A 26,202-nucleotide genomic window follows, 5' to 3' on the forward strand; every position below is an offset into this window, starting at 1 on the left:
GTAAATGAACAATCTGTGCAAGATCATTAGTAATTGCAAAAGATTCACCATCTCGACCAGAAAACGGAAGCCAGCTGGAGTTGTGAACATTAAAATCACCAAGGAAAATTACACTGGAGAAAGGCAAGTTGCAAAGAGAGGAAGTGAAAGAGCTCCAAGTGATTAGTGGAGTTGGGAGAACGGTAGAGACAACAGATGAATTTGACACATGAGGTAGAGAGATTTTAAGCCAGAGAAGATTCCAAATTGCCAAGTCTCTGACAGGGAATATCAGAACGGACATATGCACAAGTACCACCTTTGAGGCGTAATGAATCATACAGTGAATAATTTGGGCAACTGAGATGAGCAGTAGTTGAATCAACCAATAACTGAGATTATGTCAGAAAAAGTACATGGGGTTTGGCAGACTGCAAGTGGAAATGGATATCATTGAGACCACATATATTTGTGAAATGAATTAGGAAGTGCTTGGGAGGTTTAGATCTTTTCGCAGATAAGCTTGACAATTCGTGGTGTATTCAATAGTAAGAAAAGGTGGGCGGGACATGCTGTACACATGGTAAGAATATACCCAGATCCTTGACATAACGTGGCCTCGACAATGCTCCCCGCATACACACTACTCGGACTCCCTCCAGTCACTATCTGGCAGAGTAGAGGTAGCAAGATTATACACTAGCTGATCCGGAAGCCTCCTAGAGAGTTACCAATAGGTTCGGTGTACTAACTATCGGCCGGCCTGCGAACACCGTTTTAGAGCTGTACCCTCGAAATGTAAGGAATATTGGATCTCACCACGATGTTAATCATAACCTCAAAAGTCATCAATCATACTGCATGATGGAAGAGATGGGGAAGGGTTGACCGGAACTTTGCTCTAGAGACTAAACATGGGTTCCACCACTTCAAGCCTCCAATAAGCAAAGTGGTGCTATTGCACTGGTTGATGAGAATCATCTACCACCTAGTACTGTCTGGTAACATAGAGGGGCGGCGTTCCTCCATGTGGTGTGGGCTCCACACCTCGACCCCTGGATGGTCACACCCAGGATTACTAACAGTCTCACCATTGTGAAGGTGCAAGAAGAGGATTTGGTTGTCACAGACCGTCCGGACTTTGCCAAAATTGGGTCCACTTGACTTGAGTGTTACCTGAATATCAGTTCCATCAGTGTTTTAGACTCACAGGTAGCAAGTACAGCTTGTCTGGCATATCTGAGAGAATGTCTGTGACAACCTCAAGGACTATTTTGCAAATTATGCTAACATAATGAAACAATTGTGTGGTTAGGTTAGGGAAATTGACTAAAGTATTAACCCTGTAGTTGTATTTCAAAAATAATGGGCCGGCATTAATTTGGTTTTATCATTTTTACCACATTTATAGCATGATTGCACCCTACCGCGTTTGTTCTACTTTTAATTTGGAAATGCTAACATGGGAAATTGACTGCTGCTTACACTACAAAGCTTAGAATTATGTTTGTTTTAAGTTATTTATGAAACTGGCCCACTGGTGATGCAATGATGGCAATTCAGTTATGACGTATAACTCCACAATATGAAAGATACCTGATGGTGGATAAAGTGAATCAGACTAAAATGATGCCATTTTTGATACTTTTACACAGCCTGAGGCCCTAAAAGGGTTTTAGTCTGATTTACTTTATACACCATCAGGCATCTCTCATATTGTGGAGTTATACTTCATAACTGAATTGCCATCACCAGGGTACCCATCCACTGAAGATGGGCCAAATAGCCCTGAAACGGTGCTGTCTGAGTGGTAGTAACAATAGGCTTCTGCATTGGTGAAGCATTACTTATTCCAGGCAGTGCAATATGATGGCAACTCGTTGTGAAGGTATTCACAATATGAGATATAACTAAAATGATGCCGTTTGTAGCATACTAACATGCTACTATTGCACATTGTCAAATTTTTATAAAGCTTAAGCCTTAAAAGCATTTTAGTTTTAACCTGCCTTTAATTTTCTAAAGATTTCGTGGTATACTTCTTGTACCACTTTTTCATGATGAAATAGTTGAGAATAATCTTTAAGAAATTAAAGGCAGGTTACACTCTACACAGATTTAAGTGCTCATTATTTCACCAATTTCCAGTTCTTGATATACCTGCACACCATGCCACTAAAAGAATGTTTAAGATCCATATATGAAAAAAAAAAAAAAATGATACTTGTTTTCTGTTACTGCATTTGAATAATACAGTTTTTAAATTTTTAACAACCGCCCAGCGAGATACTCCTCTATGTAATTAAAACAATTTTTTATATTCATTTCTAAATGTAGGAAACACTAGTGTTACTTTTCATCACTGTTAGCAAATTTGGTAATAGACTAACTATGTCAATTGTTGGTTTAAATAAATTCCAGTCACAAGTAGAAGAACAAATCTGAATTTTATATTGTGAAGTGAGTTTGTCACTCCATTTTCTTGATACAAAACAGCAAATGTGTGAATTATTGGAATTGAAACTTAGTTCAACAGCAGTGTGCCAATTGGCACACTGCTGTTGAACTAAGTTTCAATTCCAATAATTCACACATTTGCTGTTCTTTCAAGTTGTGTAAAATCAAACATACAGATGGGCATAGTTAGGAAAGAAGGTTGTGAATAGAGTTTTTGTGGACATTTCTAGGTGATTTTTTAAATTTATTACAAATTTGGCATTATCTTTGGGTGCCTGTTTAATTCATTTCAAAAATAGTAACACTGAAAGATTATTCAATTATATCTAGCAGGATTACTAGAACAGGAAATAAATATGGTTTCACAGTGTAAAAGACAATCTATTGCTACCTTTTCTAGTTCACTTGAATCCCTTTAAAATCATAATATCCTATCAGTTGACATTTGTAGCAGGTATTATTTAGTATTGAGTGTATGCATGAGGGAAATTCATTCATTTTTCACACCTGTGAGAGTCCAAGTGCACCTGGACTCTCATTATGCAGCAGAAAGATCAAGCTTCCCTGACATAGTGACCAAGGAGATAGCTGATCACCACATCATAGGGATATTGGAGATTATTAATCCCTGGATGAAGCTTGAGTGGAATGGCCACAATTCTAACAGTACTTGTGAAAACTGGAAAGCTCATGATAATGTATCCAACATTTCTGTAATGAAGTGAAGGGCAAAAAATATATAAATTGCCCAATACAAGATCAGGCATGTTCTTTGCTGTAGAAGTCATTTAAACCGTTTTTTCTTTTTTGGGAAGGCAACAAAAAATTAAACTACTGCAATGTGTACTGATCAGTATTTTTTTCCTTCCCAGTGGGCTAGTTTTGGGGAGATATTTGTTATAGATAGCTTTCTGTGCTCCTAGAGCAGTGGTTTTCAACCGGGGTGCCATGTAATTTGGGTTTAAGTTACTTAAACTTTTTTAAAAATGTATATGTTTATTTCATTATAAAAAGGTGTACAGTATCTTTTTAATTTTGTGGTGATCTATAATTGGTTTACTTAGTACCTCTATATAAAGAATAAAATTATTATATACTCTATATATATAATTTGTATAATTATATTATTGTAATAAATATCGTATAACATATATATATACACACAGAGAAAATGGAGTAGGGATTCCGCAAAACAAAATAAATTACTTAGGGGTGCCGTTATTAAAAAAAAAGGTTTAAAACCACTGTCCTAGAGCTTTGGCGCAGGGGTTGTTTAGAGGCAGCTCTGGTGACTATGCCACACATTCTCTGTTCTGGGCAGGGAAAACAAAGATCCAGTGGCCAAACTAATCAGTAACCTGCAGAACCCGTGTCATAGATTAAATTCATTGTCTCATTAGTTTTCTATGTTACTTGGAACTCAGAGTGAACTTTAATACGTGCATAATTTGTGTGCACTTTTCACAGTCATTGACCTTTTTAGGAATTTTACATAATAAGACTGATTTTTGTATTTAAAGATTAAATGTGCAAGGTATAATATCGGTGTAAATGCACCATAGTTTACCCATAAATTTAACTACATGCATTGTTTAATTTTATCTGATATTGCACTAATTTAAATAAATAACACTTCTCTAGTAGAGGAGGCTACTGTTATTTATTCTCAGTGGGCAGGGAAGTTTCGAAATGCATCTGGGTAGTGGTGCCCACTGAAAACAAATAACAGTAGTCTCCTCTACTAGAGAAGTGTTATTTATTTAAATTAGTGCAATATCAGATAAAATTAAACAATGCATGTAGTTAAATTTATGGGTAAACTATGGTGCATTTACACCGATATTATATAGTAATAAGACTGAGAATTATTACCAGGAAGGATTTTAGACACATACTTTACTGTTGTGAGGGCAGGCATTTCTTAAATGAAGTCAAACTCCAAGGTGGATGACAGATAAGTGATTCATCTTACCCTATCTATGTAACCACTTAAATTTATAAATGAGCATTTCCTTAATTGCTTATGAAATACAATTATCCCTTTTACAAGAGATGTAATCAGCCTTCATCAAACTGGTTGCCATTATTTATGAGGTAGGGTAAGTAGAAAATCTTCAATACATATAATGACAACACTGAACAAGGTTGGGTGTATTTTAAAGTGGATCCAGATGATAGCACAATATCATTGTAACTATATATGATGAATGATCTGGCTAAAGGTCAGGCACAGAGTTGTTGTAATAAGTAGTTTAAAAGTTTATTGTGGGTGAAAAGTACATATTTAATTTGTTTTTATTTCTAGATAATGAACATGGTACTAGTGGGACTGAGTCAGACTTGGAAGACAATTTAGATTTAGATGATGAGTATCCTTGTACAGTAAACTGGCTGGAACCTGCCAACCTTCCCAATACAGTAACTGTATTAAAGACACAAGATGGAAGTACAGTTTATCTTGTAGGAACAGCTCACTTTAGTCTTCAAAGTCAGGAGGATGTTGCCAAGGTCTGAAAGATTTGCATTTTATCTACTGATTTATTTCATTCAAAATATGATAAAATACTATAAACAAAACAATATATTTTTATTCTCCCTTCAAAGTTGAAAAATCTTTGGCTTATTTTGTTAAATTTTACTTCCTATCTAGTAAAAATAAGTTATTGTAAATGAAAACTGCAAAAATATAAACAATCACTTTATTTAATATATTCAGTGAGAAGAATAATTGGATGCATTTTGTTCATTGATTCCCAATATGAATTTAGGCAGTACATCTACTGCCTTCCAAGCGTGTCAGCACATTAATTCCTTCTTCTGCCTGCAAAACTCTCTACATCAATTAAACATAACCAATTAATTTCAATATTGCAATCAGCAGCTACAAATTATTGAATGAAACTACTTCACTTAGCCTGAAACAGAAATGAGAATTTTAGCAATATCACCTGGAACATTTAATATTAGTAGTGGCAAATGATGCAGCATCAGCCAAAAAAAACTTCCACAACAACAGATGGAAGTTTGTTTCAGCAATCAACCAACTGCTGGCTAAATTCAAACTGAGAAATCATCTTTCCTCAGGGTGAATTTATACCTTCCCATGTGCATAGTTTTAGCAAGAGGAAAAATCCCATCAGCATTGAGCTTGCTTAAGCCATTAACACCTCAATCAGATCATCTCTCAGGTGCCTAGTCTCCAGATACCGCAGTTTGGAGAACTGAAGCTTTTCTTGGTAAGAGGACCTCTTTGTTTTCCTCATCAATCTCATTTCCCTTAATGTACTCATTCCAAGAGCTCTACATCCTTCCTAAAATGAGACCTGTATGCAGTACTCAAGATGTGGCATCATTAGCAAAACCCAATGAGCTGTCCTGGCAGAATATCTGCTCAGAGAACTTTGTATCGGACTGCACAAATACCCCCAGCTGTTTTTCTTTTCCACTACCATGTGGTTACCCATATGCAGTACATTGCATTTGTCAATTTTTGGGCCAACTTTTCTAGATCCTGTTGCAGTAGAATACTGTCATTAACCACCCTGCCAACCTTTGTATCAAGCTTGAAATGCCTTCATCAGTATCATTACTAAATATAGGAAACACCACTTAGTCCATCGATTACCACTCTGGCTTCTCCCATCCCTTTATACATAGCAGTAACTTGCCCTTAATGCCATACTGCTTCAATTTGTATATTCTTTTATGTGCAACAGGATCAAAGGCTTTCCTGAAATCATTTTTTGAATCCATCATAGTATCCAGACAAGATTTCCCTTTCACAAGCTGATGTTGTTTATGTTTGAAGTATAACTGTACTCCTGTCTAGATGACTCTGCATATCTTCTTTAACCAGTAACTCCATTATTTTCCCTGGAAGAGAAATTAGCTAACAGATCTGTAATTACTTGTGTCACCCTTTGATGCCCTGCCTCTCTTAATAAAACTGGATAGATCCCAGGTGCCTTCCTTATGTTTAACTTCAACAATTTATCTTCCCTCTCAGTTATAACAAAATCATTTAGCTCCCTGTTAGTTTGATAAACTGCTGGCATCGGCTTCCCTAAAGAATTCTTCATGTGTGAATTTAAATGCAAAATACTCATTCAGTTTGTTAGCAATATAATCAATATGATTCATCTCCTTCTTTCTAATGTTTATATAAGTAAAGAAGTTGTTGTTTATCTTTGCAACTTAATTGCAGACTAGTGTATATCTACCCCATGTATTTTTCTTCTCTGGCAATCATTTAGGCCTAAACCTTAAACAGTATTGCTTAGTTGATATGAAAAGCCTAGTAGCGTGTATGATTAATTCCTTGAATGCTTCCCATTTAGAATTTGCTGATGGTAACAGCATCATCAGGTGGTTCTGCTGTAGTGACATCTTTAAGTCTGTCTCACATCAATACACAGTGATTGCTGCTACTTAATGGTTCTTTTATCTGCAGATTCTTAATGCATGAATAATCAGATCAAGGGTATTACTCTCTTGTTGCCTCTAATATTCTGCTGTAGAACACAGTCATCCAATATAATCTCCTCACTTTGTTATTTGAAACAATTTTATGATTTTGTTTTCAGTAGCAGTATGCTATTCTCATAATCTAATAAAAATTGTTTTGAGGAAGATTCCTATCCTTTTCAATAAGGGTGTGAATCCTAAGTGTTATGTGTCCCCAGAGTTTTGAAACTAGAGTATAGTTTCACATTGACTTTTGTGTATTGTTTTCTTATGATACATCTTACTGGGTATTTAATCCTGCAGTCCTAATTATAGATACATTTTTTTGTTTTCCCAGAGTGAATGTGCAGAAATTGTCATGTACAATTATTCTGAAAAAAAACAACAACAATTACCCTACTGTCTTTAGCTTGTGTTGGTACCTGAGTATGAAACCTGGAATTATGTTTGTTTCTAGTTGAAGATTAGTTGCTTTTATTCTCTCACAAGTTCTCTAAATAATAAACATGAAATAATGGAAGGCAATATTTGCTTGGGATAAATAGTTAACAACATGCATAATATTCAAATTTTGTATTCTTCATGACCTGCCAAATTTAAATATATTTGAAAATGGAAGCAAATAATAGTATCTATTTTTAGAACTGTGTGTGCACGTGATGTATAGAAAATATCTAATTTTTTTTTTTATTAACAAATATGAAATATTTGCAGCTCCAAATAGAAATTTTAAAAAAGTTGTTACCACTGCTTTTTTGAACTGTATGCCTTGCTTGTGATATTTTTTCATAAAATTCCCTTGTCCCATAGTTGAAACCTTAATGAGGTGTTTGTGGGTAATAAGATTGCGTATAAAATGCAGCTGATAAAATTCAAATAGCAATAAGATTGTGAGTTTCAATAGAGTTTTTTTTATCTATCAAGATGTAATCCAACTTCAGCAGCCATTTGAGAAAAAAAAAAAATTCAGTTCTTCATCCAACCCATTTCATAGGGAGGGTTTTTACATTAGAAAATCATCATGGCTTGAAGGATTTTCTGATAACCAGGGAGATTATTTCTCTGTTTCATTCGTGTTGCTACCTAAGGTGGGTTCAACATTCTTTACTATACTGATTGCCATGATAAGACTCGCTCTTCAAAGTTATTATTTTATTAGGAAAATGGTTCCTATAGATTGAAACAAATGTAATCAATGATTACATTGTTAGGACTTTAATCTCTTAGAATTTCATATAGATTTTTGCAGTATATCTTGCCCCTAATCTTTCTACAAACGTTTTGAAAAACAGTATCGCATCTTTTTTTTTAGAAATATCCTAGCTTATACTACTTGCCTTAAATCCTTCACAATTAAGAACTTTAGCAACTAGATCGTATGTATAGCTTAGCTTAATTTTCAGCACTCACCTCATAGTAATCCGCTTAGCTGGTGGAGGGTTTTATCACATACATAGTGGTTATAGGATTCTAATACTTTACAGGGATTATGGGTTTTAAAATTAAGTTATGGGCTGTAGAAAAATTTTTAAGAAAGGAAAGTGCACCTCCATGGTTGCCTAATTAAATTAAATTAAGAGAAAAAAAGGAAATATATAAGCTAATAATCACGCACGAGCGACTTTCGAGTTTCCTCGTCTTCAGTTAGCTATAGTGGAGGGGGGGGAAAGACAGCGCGCTTGTCTTATATACGGGTTGGGTTCCCGAAATGCATTTCAGTGCACGTGGAAACTTGATACGTGCTAAATTCCAAATGGGGGAGAAATTGGCGGGAATCTTTTTGTTTAACACAACACATGAAAGACTCAAATTCACCCTCGAAGTAGAAAACGATAATAAAATTAATTTTCTAAACCTCACTGTATACAAAATAAACACATCTTGAGGCACCAAAATATACAGAAAAAACACACATACAGGTAAATTCTTACATTACCACTCACACCACCCTCTATACATCAAAAAAGCAGTTATATACAACGCTGTAAAATATAGCCACACACAAACAGACCTATCTATAGAATTACAATACCTCACCAAAAAATTCATCGACAGAAAATACCCACCACAACTAATAAAAGAAACCATCACCAAAGTTCATAATAACACTAATAACCCAAACAAAATTATTAACCACGTGAACAAGAATAAGACACAAAAACCCCTTATCGCGCTCCCATATCATCAACAATACGCTAGAAGTTCAACAGATTTTTAAAAGTACAGATATAAAATTAATATTCACATCGTATAACAAATTAAGTTCCAAATTCAATTCATACAAGACAACACATGAGTACGAGACACAAGATTACAACAACATTATATATTTGATCAGATGCCAATCAGATTGCCAAGCATGTTACATAGGTAGTACAACAGCAAAATTCGGGACATCAAAAATCGCGAACACGCGTGCATACTACCACTTTAATAGCTTCAAAACTAACTCAGCAAGTACAGAACTAACACAACACGTCCAATCTCAAAATCACAACCCACTCATCGATTCAGCCATCACAGTAATTAAATTAAATTCTAGCTACAAAATCCTTGAAAATGAAGCCCTCGTTATTGAATGATTTAAGCGCCATACATCACTCAACGTGTTAAACAAAAAGATTCCCACCAATTTCTCCCCCATTTGGAATTTAGCATGTATCAAGTTTCCACGTGCACTGAAATGCATTTCGGGAACCCAACCCGTATATAAGACAAGCGCGCTCTCTTTCCCCCCCCCCCCTCCACTATAGCTAACTGAAGACGAAGAAACTCGAAAGTCGCTCGTGCGCGATTATTAGCTTATTTATTTCCTTTTTTTCTCTTAATTTAATTTAATTAGGCAACCATGGAAGGTGCACTTTCCTTTCTTAAAAATTTTTCTACAGCCCATAACTTAATTTTAAAACCCATAATCCCTGTAAAGTATTAGAATCCTATAACCACTATGTATGTGATAAAACCCTCCACCAGCTAAGCTATACATACAATCTAGTTATTACATTACAGCACATAAGGACTCCTTAAAATATCAAGAGAACTTTAGCAAAATATTATGCAAGGAATCAAACTTATACAACAATCAGCCAAAAAAAAAAAAAATACACATGCCATTTGTTTATCACTTCTAATAATTTGTCTAATCCCTCTTTAAATTTATTCTGACTGTCCATTTCCACAACAACAGGTTTTGAATGTTTATTCCGAGTAAGGCTGCCATCAGCATTTAGCTTATTCAACCTATTTAAAGACTTAAACACTTCACGTTGCAGAACTGGAGTCGTTATGTTGCTCTTCTCTGCACCTGTTCCAACAGATCCACATCCTTTCTAAATTGAGGTTTCCAGAATTGTATGCAGAGTAACCATTACCTTATACAATAGCATAATCATTTCCTTGTTTCTACTGGCAAAATTCTTGTATATCACCAGCAGAACTTCATGTCAGACTGCACAATTATCCCCAAGTCTTTTTTGTTCTCCACTACCTTGAGTGTGGTAGCACCTAGATGGCATGTTATTCTGGGATTACTGCCATTCCAAATGTAATATTTTGCATTTATCAACATTAAACCTCATTTGCTACTTCTGAGCTGATTTTCCTAGTTTCTCTTGTTGCAGTATCATTAATAACCACTCTGCTCCATCTATTATATATAGCAGTAATTGCCCCCTAATGCCACACTGCTTAAAATCAATGTATATATGATGTTAAATATTTTTTGGGGCAGTGTCACAATAGTTTATCATATAAATTCTTCCCCTTAACATATCTGTATTGTGATTTCCATATGACTGCATTTCTTTAACCACTGACAGAAGTCAAGCTTGACTTCTGTATCTGTCACCCTTGATCCCCTCCCCTCAAGAATAGGAGAGACATTTTTGCATCTCTAAATCCAAAGATGGTCACCTCTTTTTCTGGCTATTTTAATATAATTGGATAGATTCTGTTGGTCTCTCAGCTTCAAAAAAATTCTTTTCAACTTTCATCTCAGTTATTACAAAATCAATTAGTTCCCACTTCGAATTTGATGGCCCCATCCTTTAATCATAGCAGTAGCTTGCCCCTAAATTAGCCACGTTTCTCCAATTTGTACAGTAGTTGTTCATGCGTAACAGTGTCAAAATGATGAAATCTTAGTATATGTTGTCAGAATTATTTTTTGTATCCGGTTCCTTTGTGACTACCTGATATTGGTTAGACTATTTCTTGGCTGGTGATGTACTAGTGAAGAAAGTTTTGCTTTTTCTAAGAATAAGGAAGTTTCTATTTACTAGCCTACAACTGAGATTGGCATTGTTTCTGAGTGAAGAAATACAACTCAGAAAGAAAAGGATTAGGTTGGCTTTAAATGACACATACATGCATTCTAATATGTTTCAAGAATGAAAATAAGCTCCTCTTAACCTTTTAGTTTTGGTGATGCATTCATTAATGACTGAGTCTGGAGAAAATTATCTCCCTGTTTAGTTCAAAAGACTATAGGAGCCTTGCTCAGTTTATCAAAAATGATCGTGTGGGTACGGTCTGGTGATCTTTTATTAGAAACATCAAAACTATCTATAATTGTTACATTTAATACCACTTTTCTACCTCAGTCAGTGAAAACAGGATATTTAAATTGCGGAATTCATTCATATATATACAAAATCCAACATGTTTAGGAGACCAACTGCCTGTACTGTGGATCAAAAGAACATAGTCAAGCAAACTACTGGAAATTTTCCTGCTTTTTTCCAAAACAGGTGAAATGTAGATATTGAGAAAACAAAATTTCTATTGGGATGAGCAATAGCCTGCAGGGGATTTCAGAGACTGCTGGGAGTCATTGTGGAACAAGTAAACACATGGGCTGTGTTAAGGTAGCTGAGAATAGGAACAGGTGCATGTATAGTTGTGTGTACACCAATGCTAGGAGTTTGGTAAATTTGAGGTGTTGGTCAAAACATCAAAGGCAGATATTGTTGGGATATCAGAGACTTAGTGTCACACAGAAATGGAATTTGGGGTTATGCTATTAGTTAAAAAATACAAAATCCAAGGAAGTACAGTGCAGTGTGATATAAACACTAGGAAAGCAAAATTGAGAGTAGGAGTGTGTTATAGGCCTAATGACTCCGATGAGCATAATAAACAACTGTACAGAGAAAGAGTGGGCCAGTAAATCAGAGTGTCTTATAATGGGGAATTTTAATTTCCCAGATATTGACTGGAATTTGTGGGTTGGTCGCTCACACACTAGCAAGACTTGTGGATTTATTGGATGATTGTTTTCTACAGCAGCATGTTTGGGAGGCAACTAGAGGGAGTAATACTCTTGATCTGATTATCATTAGTGATTCTTCATGCATTGAGAATTTGCAGATAAAGGAACCATGAAGTGGCAGTGATGACAGTATGCCGAAGTAGGATTTACTCAAAGAGGTAACTACCATCAGGGAAGGGTTTTTGCTTTCGTAAAGGTTATTACGGTGGGACCAATGGCAAATTCAAAGAATTAATCTTGGAAGTTACTACTTGACTTTTCATACCAACCAAGAAATATTGTTCAAGGTTTAGGCCTAAATGAACTAATGAGACATGTGGCAGAGAAGAAAAATGCATGGGATACATAAATTAACAGGTGACACGGAGGTCTATGATAGATATAAGCTGGTTTGTAACCAAGTCACAAAGGAAGTTAGGCAGGTAAAGGCAGATTGTGAGAAATCTTTGGCAGAGGATGTAAAGAAAAACAGCAAAGAGTTCTTTATTTATGTAAACTCTAGAAGGAACGGAATGAATCAGATTGGTCCACCTGTTTATGATCCTGCTCAGGTAGCTAATAAACTAAATGAGTATTTTGCATCTACATTCACACGTGAAGAGTTATTCAGAGAGGGGAATTAAACTGTGGCAGTGAGTTAGATGATTTTGTAATAACTGAGAGAAATTGTTGAAGATAAACATAAGAAAGGCATGTGGGGTGGATGGGATCTATCCAGTTATGTTAAAGAAGGCAGCAATCAAACCCTTAGCCATAATTATGAAAGCTTCCTTGGACTCAGGGGGGGGTACCCATGGAATGGAAATGTGACCCCAGTTCACAAAGGAAGATTAAAGAGCGACAAGTAATTGGAGGCACTGGTTAAAGGGTTGTTAATGACTGTATGCTGTTGCAACAGGATCTAGAAAAGTTGAGCAGATGGGCTGAGAAGTGGCAACTGAAGTTTAACATTGACAAATGTAAAGTACTGCATATGGGAAGCAGTAACCCCAGAGTAATGTATCAACTGTGTTGTATTACACTGACAGTAGTAGAGAATGAAAAGGACCTGGGGTAATTGTGCAGGCAGTCTGCAAGAGTAGCTCATGGTGTCTTGTCAGTGATATACAGTAATAAGGAGATGATTATCCCTTTGTATAAGGCAATGGTCAGGCCACACCTTGAGTAATGTATGCAGGTCTGGAGGCATATAAAGCCTTGAATGGTTTGAGCATGCTCAATGCTGATGAGATTCTTTCTCTTGCTCAGAATAATTGCCTGAGAGGAAAGATAGTTGTAGGTTAGATGTGTGGTTGATTGCTGGAACAAACTTGCATCTGTGATTGTAGAAGTTGATAGCTTAAATATATTCAGGGCAGAACTAGACAAACATTTGGAGTGAGTGAAATAAGAAGGGTGTTTTTGGCTAATGCTATATAAGCTTGCTTAATGTGCCTTTTCTAATACTAATTGCATTCTATCCTATACAGAGGTAGAAACCAGCTGCTTACAATTAAGCTTTCATGTTCCTATGATTGAAACAACATCAAACTGTAGCTTTGCAAATGGAGGTAGCTGTACCTCCAAATAAAACAATTGACTAGAGCAAAGTGCTTTTATCAGCAGAAATAGCATTACAAGAAACAACACTAGGTGCTAAAAAGAGAAGGAAAATTCTGTGCCTGCAGTTACACCAACCTGAATTGATTGATTTCCTCAGAAGAAACACAAGAACTTATGTGAAATGGTGCTGATGTTAAAAAGAAAATTTGCTAGTTTCATCATAGATATACCGAAGAAAGTTCCAAACGATATGTGCAAAAACTCTAATTCAAAAGAGCAGTCAGAACCTAAATAATGCATTGTGTCTACAAGAAATCCATCTAACACCCCAGTCCTTACTAAATTACACCAAGAAAGTTGAAATGTGAATAGAAATATACCAAATAACTTAAGAAGCAGTAGCATCCATCTAGATTATAACTAAACAATCTTTCTATGCAGCTCCAACCTCCTTACCATCTTATTATTAGAAATATCAATGCTTATTACTTTAATTTATTAAACACTGGGTTTACAGGTATTATTTCTGAAATAGATTTATCAGTATGTTCCCTACAGATACAATTGAGTTTGAATAAATCAGACTTTACCATAGATGATGCTGTCATGTATATCAGTGACCAGTTGTTGCTGGCTTCAAAAGCTACACCACCTCAAATAAGTAAGGTGTTTTATAACTTTTGGTGGAATGCAGAATGTGTAGCAGCAAAAACAAAACAATTGTGCTGGAATGAATTCTGAAAATATCCAAATTCTTGGATTGCAAGTGAGTGTAGACGTGTTTGTGTCTCCACTCACTAGAAACTCAAATCCTGGTTTAGTGTGGAAATTAATTCAGATATTGAATGGCAAGTATCCTAGCATACAGTCTCAGATATTTTGTTGCGTATCAGGGACTACAGCCAGATTTAAAGCACAGCTGAACTTCTCAACTACTATACCTTGCTAATATAATTTACAAAAGAATAACTAAGTACAACCATAACAAATGTACCTGAGACTGGATGGTATAACATGATACAACATGTAAACTCCAATTCCCTGGATCTCTTACTGGCTTTATACAATTGAATTTTTAAAAGAACCTGCATAAGATTGAATACTTAGTGTAATCCCATTTACCCTTAGAACGACCATCACAAAAGTTATACTGCCTTTAATGGAAATTTTTATGCATACAGGTGATCTCTTTATCTCATATCAGTGAAATATATATACAAAAGCTCTGAATGAACTACTTGTAAAAACTTTACATACAAGATATGCAGTTAACAGATTTATGTTCTTTCAGTTATACAGTGTATGCTATGACATCTAGATATTGTTCATCACATTGCTGCAGCAAAAATATGTAGCCAAGTATTAAGCCTAAACTGGTCCACAATCATTGCTAACCAAATGAAAACAGATCAGAGGATTGCATTTCAGATACTAGTTTTAAGATTGGGAATTTTTTTTTTATTTATTATCATTTTCCAGTCTCAAGAATAAATTTTGAAATTTCATAGAAACATGACAGAATAAGTTTGTCATATAAAACATACTAAGAACCTCTTTGGCTGTTAGTTCATGTACTACACAGCTTTAAAAATAAAAACAGTTATCAGATATATACAGATTGATTAAGTATTTAGTAGTCGTGTCTACTAAATATGGTATAAAATGTGCTTACGTTTTCTCTATCTTGTGAACTTCCCAGGATATAAACAGAAAATTTGATCAAGATGTTTTTTGTTCTGTTTGAGCACAACTTTAGAGATTAAGTGTGCAATGAACTCCCTTAGAATAAAGAAAGATCTGTGTTTATGGATGACCAGATGAGAAAATGTTATACTGATAAGAATGCATATTGGGCATACTTTTCTTATGTAAAAACATCTTCTTTTAGGGGAGAATCCTCTTTTCTGCTATCTCCTTCCAATCATTGCTGATAAAGCAAACTTAGGTAAATTTGTTGTATATTTAATGTAACCAAATAATAAATACTCTTTGAATGTCTAAAATAATGACATTTTGGACTCATTGCCCTTGTGTCATAAAACCCTCATAAGATCAACAGCAAGATCTCCCTTTGACAGCTTCATAAACTGATTGCCATATAACGTGTTCTCCTGATGAGATGATCCCCAGGCTGTAGAGACTTCTGTCTTTTCATATGTTAAAGAAAGAAGATAATGCACAATATAACTTGCTCACTTGAGTGATAGCAGATTATAGGGTTTTCGGGACTGTTGAATTTTTATTGTATCTTATTTTTTTTAGATAAAATTTCATTTAATTTGTTTATACTTTTACTTAAATCTTACGTTTAATTATTATTATTTTCTTAGACAATACAGGCTACACAGCCCCACATAGTAATGGTTGAACTGTGTAAAAGCAGAGTCAATATCTTAAGTTTGGATGAAAAAACAATTTTGGAAGAATCTAAAAATTTGAATTTTGAAAAAATTCAAACTGCCATTAAACAGGTATGTGTAAAAAAAAAATGTTTCCAGTTTTCATTTCAATTTACTTGTATGTGTACTAACAGGTCCACTAGCTCATAGGAGAGTTATATAGCCATAAAACCATAGGAATTGGCAGTTAAGTAAAAAGGCACTGCTAAGTGAAATTATTGAAAGTAGGCAAATAAAATAAAATATTGTGAAGCATTCAGTGTGCAACTCATGGAAGATATATATATGCAGAAATTATTGCAATACCATGTTGGCAGTTTTGCACTTTCAATTTGTTTAGAGTGCAATGGTATGCATTAATTGAAACTGTTTAAATCTTATTTCTAGATAGTAGTAAATGTTCACCAAATATCCATTTTTGTAGAAAGGCATGCAGCTACTCTTTCAGCACACAAATTACTCAGATGAAAAGGACAGTCTGTGGTCAAGTGTTTAGTCTTCTTTTTTAATCTTTGCTGGAGTAGCAAATACTCCAATTTTAAGGCACCTATAAGAGGAACATTATCAAGTGTTGGATGGCTAGAAGATTCCCAGTGTTGACAGGAATTTAAAAAAAAAAAAAAAAGGCTCGTATTTTTCAAAGCTACCACTGCCACAGAGTTTTGTTCTTTCACTATCAACACAGCTCAAAGGAAGGCCGTTATGTAAGGGAACTTTGTTAGAGCAGTGTTCTAGAACCTCATTTAAACAAACATCAGTTGCTGAGATTTAATTATTTTCATTATCACCTACACCAACAAAAGAATGATATTGAATTTCAGCTTAATCAATCTGATGTACTTTGGAATGATAATATAAGATGAGGAAATAAAGGAGGATGGGATTGTTCCAGAACCAGCAATGGACACTTATTTTCATCTAATTTCCTGCTCAAAAAAAAATTAGTGTGGTGCCTAATACAGAGTATAACATTTTTGAATTGATTAGTACACCTGATGGCCAGTTTGTTAAATTTCATGATTTATACACACCTGCCAACAGGTATCTATAATACAATTTGTAGGGGAAAAAAAATAATAATAATAATTGCTGGATTTCTATTGGTCTAATTTTAATGTAATGTGGGATGGCTGAACAAATGTTTCTAAAAGAGTCAAATTTATTATGTACAAATGGACATACAATAGGAACATTTTATATATAATGCTGCCACACCTAAAAAGCTATCTCTGTTGTTAATCTGGAGAGTTGGCAGTAGCCGTTACATTAGAAACTGCCACAATAATTTTTAACTTGTGTTTGTTCGAGATATATCAAAGGTGAGTATAGAAATGCACAATTCCAGTTGTGTTGTAAAAAAGTCTTAGAAACACTAACATTTAAAAATAATCATAATGCAGGGTATGCATTTCTGTGAAAACCCCAAACACGAGAGTTATCAGAACCTATAGTACTTAGTACCGTGCAAGGGTTGGAGGTTGAGAAGATATATGTTGACTGTAATTTTCAGGAAATACGTATGAAGGAAGGTTGATCTAGAAAATGGCAGTTTAATGAATAAATGAGGAAGATGAAAAGTTGGACAGTAAATGGATGTTAGCGGCATGTGTTTGGACTGTTTTGAAAGAGAGAATTATAGAAGCCAATTCAGAAGAACAGTGCCCATGGAAGTATTCTTCTCTTGAACAGCCTTAGCACATTTATTGGAAAACCAAGGTTTAAAGGTGGAATAAAGGATTCCATTCCTACAAGAATAATTTCACTGACACGGTCTGAGCAAATGTTGATATCAGAAGTTTTGAAACATTAATTTGACCAAAGAAAAGAAATCTCACAGGTCATCCCATTTTGCATTCTTGTAATGCTAAACAAGGTTGGGAATAGCCATGAGATAAAGGCTCCGTTGTAATCTGAGGTGCCTAAAGGACCACTGACTTTGACCGTGTACGGTTAGGATTGTCCTTTATTCTGGTAGGTAAATGAACAATCTGTCCGAGGTCATTAGTAATTGCAAAAGCCTCACCATCTCGGGTTGTGAATGTTAAAATTACCTCACAGTTCCAAGTGATTAGTGGAGTTGGGAGAGAGATTTTAAGCTACTAAGTGTCTGACAGATTGGAAGGAATAATACAGCAAGTAATTTTGGACTAGGATGCATTAGTACAGTAAACTCTTTAATATCTATAGTCGCACAAATATTTGTCTGTTTTTGAAAGGATTTAAACTGCGTGGATAATGCAGTGGTTTAAATTCTCACAGCAGAATAAACTTGCTTTTGTTATGAGTTGCCCTGATATTGCACTACTTTCAGCAAATAGCTTTAGCTATATTTTAACTCAGAAAACTGTTATTTTGTATACTGCAATGTATCTCATATTTTAAACAAATGGCCAAGTCAGTCTTACAAGCATTTTATAAAGGAAGAAATATCATTATTTTTTCAAATGTTAATGTGATCTGATGAAGGATACCAGGGTTAATGACAGTAGTAATAGCAATTGAAGTTTGACAGATATTGAAAAAGATCTCAGGGTAACTGTATGGTCAAGCTGCCAAGACAGCTTATGGCAATGATATGCAGGAATAAGGAGGTGATTATCCCATTATAAAAGACAATGGTCAGGCTTCAATAGGTACAGAGAAGGGAAACGAAGGGCTTCAGTTCTGGAGACTGGCACCTGTGAGGGCATAAATTCAAGGAAGAACTAGACAGGTCTACATACTTCTTAAAATGAGGCCTAACCTTTTAATTGCCTTATAATCACCTGTGTATCATTGGCAAATCTCCATGTCTTTTTTGTTCCTCAGTTGGGTACCTGTTACACCTTTATCAAATATTGAAAATAATAATGGGCCCAGTATCCATTGATGACTACTCTGTCTTTTCCCATCAAAGTTACTTTAGCAATAAGTACAGCATCAAGTTCATTTTTTACTGTGTCATAGTATCCTGTCAGATGAGATCACCCCTTATCAAATAAATCCAATGGCTGTTGCATTTCTTCAACCACTGATTCCATTATTTTTCTTGAAATCAAGCTAACAGGGCCATAATTATTTGTTTCACCCCTCCCCCAAATCTAAGGCTGCAGTTTTGTTCATCTCTTAATATAATTAATTATAGATCCCATCCACCCCAGGTGCAAGAATTTCTTTTTCATCTCATGTGAACACAAAACATCTGTCAGTAATCTGAATGGGATTATCAACAGTTATACCATTTATGTCTAGTGTTTCTTCCCTGAATAGAATTTAAATATTGTATGAAACAATTGTTGTTGACACATAACTTAGTAGATCCCACATAAATAGCCTTCCATCTGAAGATTGTCCTAGCTTAATGCAACATGGGTAATTTCTGGTAGATGTCTGTTTCTTCAACATTATCCATTACTGCAGTGGTGTTCAAACCATGTCCTGTGAACACAAAAGTTTCTAAAAAAATATATAATAGTGCAAAATGGAGTGTAGGAACTTCTGTGCCACCTATCAGTTAAGCTCAGCGAGCACACACAGGTGGCACTGCTACATTTTTGTGTACCAGAGAAGTATTCTTGAGTCTTTGGACCTTTCTAGAAACACAGGTATATACTTGTGTGGATTTTAGTCATTGAATGTCACGATGCGCTTTTTGCAAACTTTTGATTATTAATATTTTTAATATTAATTTTTCTTTAGTTTGTATCGTGTTGTTAAAATAAAGCTAAGTGAATTTAATAACCTTTGTTATGTAAGAGGTCCTAGTAAATTCAAAATGGTGGGTACCAGCAAAGGTAGTTGCAATTTCAATGAACTCATTTGTGGAAACTGTTTGTTTAAATATGTCAGGAATACAATTTGAAAAGACATTATGACATGAAGGTGCAACCAAGTTTGTCAGTTTCTGGGGTCAGGTAAGCTAAACCATAACAATCAGTTTTTAAGAATGCTCAAAAAATTGAAACCATTTTCTAATGGAGTGCCTTGTAGCAGCAGCTGAAATTGTGTGCCCAAACAAAGCTTGTCTTGAATGACTGTTACTAGGAGAGTGGAAGAACTGGCATTGAAAACAAAGTTGCTAGCATAGATTTAAATGATACAGCTCAGTTGGCTATTTTTATTTGTGGGATCGATGAAGAACTTAATGTCTTTGTCCCTTGCAAGGAACAGACATTCTGGAAAATGACTCTTGCTATATATCACCTCAGCTTGAAAAATCTTTCAGGGTTAGTGACGGATGGAGCCCCAGCTATAGTCGGTAGCACTTAAAAAAGTAATAGATAGTAGCAGATTTACCAGGAAAGTTTGTGTTCCAAATCATTTACAGACAATGGGATGCTGTCTACTTCTCTGTTGGTTGAGCCATTTAAAACTGCTCACGAGGATTTTTGAGTTAAAAGATGGTATCCAGTATCAGAGTTTGATGATCTGAAGTGGTTGGCTGAATTTGCCTTTCTTATCATTTGAAGCTCTAGTCAAAAGACCAACTGATGCATGTTCTGTTTTTTCAGATGAAATTAGAACTCTTAAGTGCCAACTTCAAGACCAGAATTTAACTCATTTGCAGTCTATAAAATATGCTCAAGAAAGGACCGTGAATGGTAACTAACCTCCCTTTGCTGTGATGAAGTCTCTCCTAGAATTTTACCCAATATGTAGAAAAGGGAAAATTTGTTAATGTATACGGCAAGAATCTTTTCCCTCTTTGGAAGCATGTACTTATGTGAACAGATGTTTTCTAGAATGAAGCACTGCAGAAATAGTTCCTGACATTGAGTTAGTAGTAAAAAAAAGAGGCAGTTTTCTCATTAACTGAATCTTTCATTCTTATTGTAATAAAATTTGCTTATAAATGCAGTTATTTTGTTCATTTAAACTTTAAATGATCCCTAGATTCACAAAATAGAGTCGAATTCATAAACAACTCAAGGGCAAGATTTTCAAGTTGAAAAATTAAAAGAATCATATTATAGTAAAATGAATAGAACAACACTGCAAGTGTTTTTAACTCAATAGATTTTCCCTTAGGTGTTGCTTCTGAATTCAAGACTAAAAGTGGTATATAAGGCTTGTCTATTGCATGGCCCATGACTTCTAAAAGGTAGAGCACACTTGCATTACTGTATTTAGTGGAACTGGGGGTTCTTTGTCTGCAGATTCCTGTTATATATATATTTTAAATTTTCATGTAAATTTTATTTTGCAGCTGTGGCTATCTGATATGTTTGCACTGTGTGGAGGATTCTATTTTGTCACAGCTGGTTCTTTTGCCAGACAGTTTTTCTCTTATTTCTAAGATTGTAGAGGGTCAATGAATATAAAGCTGGTGTGGTTTTATAAGTTTATCTCCACTATATGATTTTTTTTTTTACATGTAAACTTAACACTTGACTAATCTTTATAGGAGTATTGTATATTTTATTGTTAGTAGGTGTTTCATGAAAGCCACATGCTGCACTTGCCAAAAAAAAAATAATAACCTTTATCTTTCCCTCTTCATGTAGGTAACTATACAGCAATTATTAAATCACTAGCCAAAATAATGACAGAAAGCAAGCTCTGGAGCTGATGTTTTCAAGTCTTTCATTGTATAGATGCCCTTGTTTGACAGTAATTGTGTAAAAAGAAATTGAATTAATCAATGAAGTGCAATATGATTGCACTCCACTGTTACCTGCATATTGCAGGTAACAGGGTGTCTCACAAGCAAAATCTTTAAATATTGCACACTACCTATTTTATTAATTTTTGCTGTCTTTCTTCAGCCTTCCCTTAATGTTATCTGGCATGGTGGTTATTCCAAATGTAGTTTGATATAATTTTTTATTGTATAGTCTTAAATCTGTCTTGCTTTTTTACAACCAGGCTATGGCTAAGCTACTATCATTTGGAATCCACAGTAGCTGATGAATTGACATTTGTTTCTAGGTTTGCATGAAGTCCTTGTCTTATTCTGGCTGGTAAAACTTCACAGCAAAACTCCCATGTTTGAATGTGTTAATTGATTACAACATGTATGGTTTTCCCCTAAGAAAACAAAATAAATAATTATGACTTTCAGAATAATTTTACAACTCATGTGGTGTGTAATATATTTGTAGTTACAAATGCTTTTTCTTTTTTAATTTCTAGAATGGTTTTGTTCAAGGAATAATGTATTTGCTATTATTGAGCATGTCTGCTCACATTACTAAGCAACTAGGTATGGCTCCAGGTGGAGAGTTTCGTAGAGCTTTTAATGAGGTAGGCTTAAAGATGAATATCATGATTTTTTTACAATTATAATGAGTGAAATATCTAAAGAATGTATTAACCAGCTTGTTCCCCTCAACAAATTTCAATACCTCTTGCATGTCATTTTACAATAGTCACAAAACCACTGTCATCTTGAAGAGAGGTGGAATTTCTTGAGTACTTGACAGCTGTTGCTATACTGGTACATATTTTCCCCACATTCAGTCCGAAAGATCTTGACACGGACCCATTTCTTCATAAAGTAGGAGACTCAAAAAAAGACTTGTATTCAAAGTTTAATGAAATACAGAACTGACTCCAAGGTAAAGATGTTGCCATCATTCAAGCTCACATAGATCTGCAGTATTTTACAAACAATTAGAAGGAGGAGGTAAAAAACTTTCACATGATCATTTGGAGATACATAGAGCATCTTTATTTAATAATGGTAAAATATCCGAAACTTTCTGCAGCTGTTGAGCCAGATAAATGGCATGTTAACAGAAGAGAGGAATCGAGTTAACTGACAAATCTTAAACCCAATATTAAAGAGCTTATTTAAATCCATTGCCCATATCCTTGACTTCAATGAATATAATAATTTATTTTAATTGATATGTACATCTAATCAGACCCTATAAATTAAGAAACAGTCCTGATCTGAAGATTGTTCCATTTCACATTCTTGTAATATCGAGGTACCTGGAGGACTACTAAAACAGACATATGCACAAATACTGTGTTTGAAGTAGAGACTGTATATGAGCTGCAAAAATCATATTGAAAGTCACCTCCAATATATAAACGCAGTATTTCTGCCCTTCCAGATATTGCATAGGATAAATAAAAGAACAGTAGTTACTGTTTGGAGATTTAATTCCCTAAAAGGTTATGAAGTGACAGTTAAGTACTCTTATTAATAAATCATTATAGAAAAGGGATCTTAAGAGTATATCACATTAGTGGGCAATTTCCAAAAAACTGAAATTTGGCAACAACCATCAAAATATTGTAGCTCTGCTCGAAAGTTATTTGGGACTTTACATATTTCAAATAAAGAAGAATAGTTATTGTGGTGGTTAATTCAGTTTCATTGAAACGAACTTTAGTCTAATAGGTAAAACCTATGCAAATATATCCACTAATGTAAAAAAAAAAAAAACCTTGTACTATCATATGATAAGTTAGTTGGTTTTTTAGGAGCATTAGCAACTAAGGCCATATTGCTCTGGGATATGCGGTGGTCATGGGCTCGAATCGCGTGCTGCTTCCCGCCTGGCTATGGAGGCGCCATCATATGATAAACCAATATTAGCTATGCTACCATGAGAATGGCCAAATGTAAAAATATTTTTTCTTTCCATTTTAAATTTAGGGAGATAACATTATATGCATCATTAGTGAAGAAAATCAATATAACTTGTAAAAAACTGCATTTTAAGTGGGGGTTAAAAAAAAAAAAAAAATTTGTCAGTGGTTGTGCAACATTCATTTGTCTACACTCTTTATATAGACATGGCAAGTAGCTGAGATCTAGTGTGGGCATCTTTGCCAGTTGTAAGCCACATTATGTTGGAAATGCTTTCTCCTAATGTTCATACTCTGGCACAACCACCAGGTCAGTGGAATTTACAATAAATCATGAATAGAAATGTTAATTGTATTTAACAGTCATGGGTTTGAAGACTGGTCCATGTCTTTAAGCTGCTTAAAAACTCACTGAGTAATCTAATCCAGGTGTGGCCAACAAGTCCAATTTTAAATATATATTAGTCAAAATCTAAATGTTATTAAAAAAAAGCACTTATATAAACAACATATTGTAAGATTCTCTGGGTTTCTGTGTAAGGAATCACTGTTGTATACAATTTATATTAATATGTATCCCATAACTACTCTTGTTGTCATTCAAATTCTTATTTAGCTTACTTAATATTAATTTGATTCATCAAGAGTGGGAACTAGAATACTTTTTTCTAATGATAAAAGAAAAATGTTTAATTTGCAATGCTTCTGTGGCTATACCCACTAGTGACCTTAGAAAAAAAAATAAATCCAGATTATTCTCACAACACTTAATTTACAATCTAAAGTGAGTCATCTTTTTTCAAAAAAATGCAAATCATTTTTTGATGGTCAGTTCATCAAAGATGCATTTTTTAGAAATAACATTGACTTTTTGAAAATTTTAAGAACAAAAATGAAATTAAAAGTGCTCTTCAAGTATCTCGAAATAATGAGTAAAAATGTGAACGAACAATTGCATGCCCTTTTCTTTACAACTGGAATCTACAGACGTCAATGATACAGCTCAATTGCTCATTTTTGTTGGTATGGTTTCATTAAAAGAAACTAGAGGTCTTGATATACAAGGCATTCAAAAATTTTATTACCACTATTTAAGTTCATATCAATAAGAACAGATGGAGCTTCTTAATGGATTCATTGCATTGTGCTAAAAGTGTCATGGACATAGCTTTCAAAATGCATGAGATCTGATATTACACACAGATGTGAGGTGGCCGAGTCGAATTTTGTTGATCAAAGGGGAGATGATTATCAGCAGCTACAAGATATGGAGTGGTTGTGTGATCTGAATTAGGAATTGCAAGGAAAAAATAAAATTGATCATTTGCCAAAAGTCCTGTTTTTGAATTTAAGTGAGAAATATGTTTCTGAAACTGAGAAAGTTCTGGATGGTTTTAAAACTAGATTCAGCTATTATTCAACATATTTCTTATCCATTTAATGTTGACTTAGATACGAAACAAATTGCAAAAAATATTACATTGTGAAACGATATCTTTCTAAAAGCCAGATCATCAGAAAAAGACTTTGGAAATATGTTTGCTGAGAAAAAGTACTCAAATGTAGTGAACTTTTAAATTCCTGTTTTGGTTCCATATATATGCGTGAATCGGCCTTTTCATATTTGAAACAAACAAAGATACAGAAGATATCAAGACACAAGCTTAATGTAAATACGTATGAACAACAATGTGTTGATTAACTTTTTTAACCTTGTGCAATGGTAGATTGCATCACAAATTAAGTGATGCAATCTACCATTTACTTCCAGCTCCACATTGAGCAAAATAGAAACACCTGTTTTGATTTGAGTTATCTTCAAACTTGTACTAAACAAACCATTGCATTGAATTAATTTTTTTTTTTTTTTTTCTAGGCCAAAAGAGTTCCTGGGTGTTTGCTACATTTAGGTGACCGTCCTATTCATATTACTCTTCAAAGAGCATTGGCTTCTCTCTCTTGGTTGCAAAAATTTCGTCTGGCTTGGTATTTACTAACTTCAAAGGAACCTATTAGGTGAGGTGGCCTACATAAATACAAATGTGATTAATCTGATCATTATCTAGATACCCCTTTCTAAAGATGTTTAATAAGATTAGATCTGGGGTCATGTTTCTGGAACCAACACATTCATAACAATTCCCACAATAGTCGTCAGACCAAGCAAATGTGGTGCATGAAAAGTTCAGGAGAATTGCTGTTTTAGAGATGCCACATTTGAAGTCTGTTAGATCACTCTTTTTTGCCATTCTTGCTATGGTTTGTATGCTTAACAGATACTAGAAAGAAAGGTTTTTCTGCTGCATTTATGTCCACAACTTTGGTCATGTACCTAATAAAGTGGCAGTACAGTGTATGTTTAATACAAATCTTGGCACAGTTGTCTGATTATTGCCTCTTGCCACGATTTGTTAGAATTTACTTTTGTGTAAACAAAACCAGTTTATGGTAGCTGCAATGTAAGTGCACTCTGAGAAAACATTGTTGTGAAGGATGAGCTGTTAAATTACAAAAACAGTTTTTTTAAGTTGTTTACATACACTCCCTTGCTGTCCATGGGGACAAAGGAAT

At 34.6% G+C, this 26,202-nt stretch overlaps 1 protein-coding gene across 2 annotated transcripts in view; it reads left to right on the forward strand.

Annotated features, from left to right (window-relative positions):
- LOC150086948 (traB domain-containing protein) overlaps positions 1–26,202 on the forward strand; it is a 77,338-nt gene that overhangs the window by 39,756 nt on the left and 11,380 nt on the right. For both annotated transcript variants that reach the window (XM_090372836.1, XM_090372837.1), the window contains exons 3-6: positions 4,742–4,944; positions 16,042–16,182; positions 22,222–22,332; positions 25,508–25,647. In XM_090372836.1, coding sequence (XP_090228962.1) covers positions 4,742–4,944; positions 16,042–16,182; positions 22,222–22,332; positions 25,508–25,647 — 595 coding nt within the window. The remainder of the gene's footprint in view (positions 1–4,741; positions 4,945–16,041; positions 16,183–22,221; positions 22,333–25,507; positions 25,648–26,202) is intronic.

The sequence above is a fragment of the Mastigoproctus giganteus genome, chromosome 4 (genome assembly GCF_048544385.1).
Source record: "Mastigoproctus giganteus isolate SK-2022 chromosome 4, ASM4854438v1, whole genome shotgun sequence".
Taxonomy (NCBI): Eukaryota; Metazoa; Arthropoda; class Arachnida; order Uropygi; family Thelyphonidae; genus Mastigoproctus; species Mastigoproctus giganteus.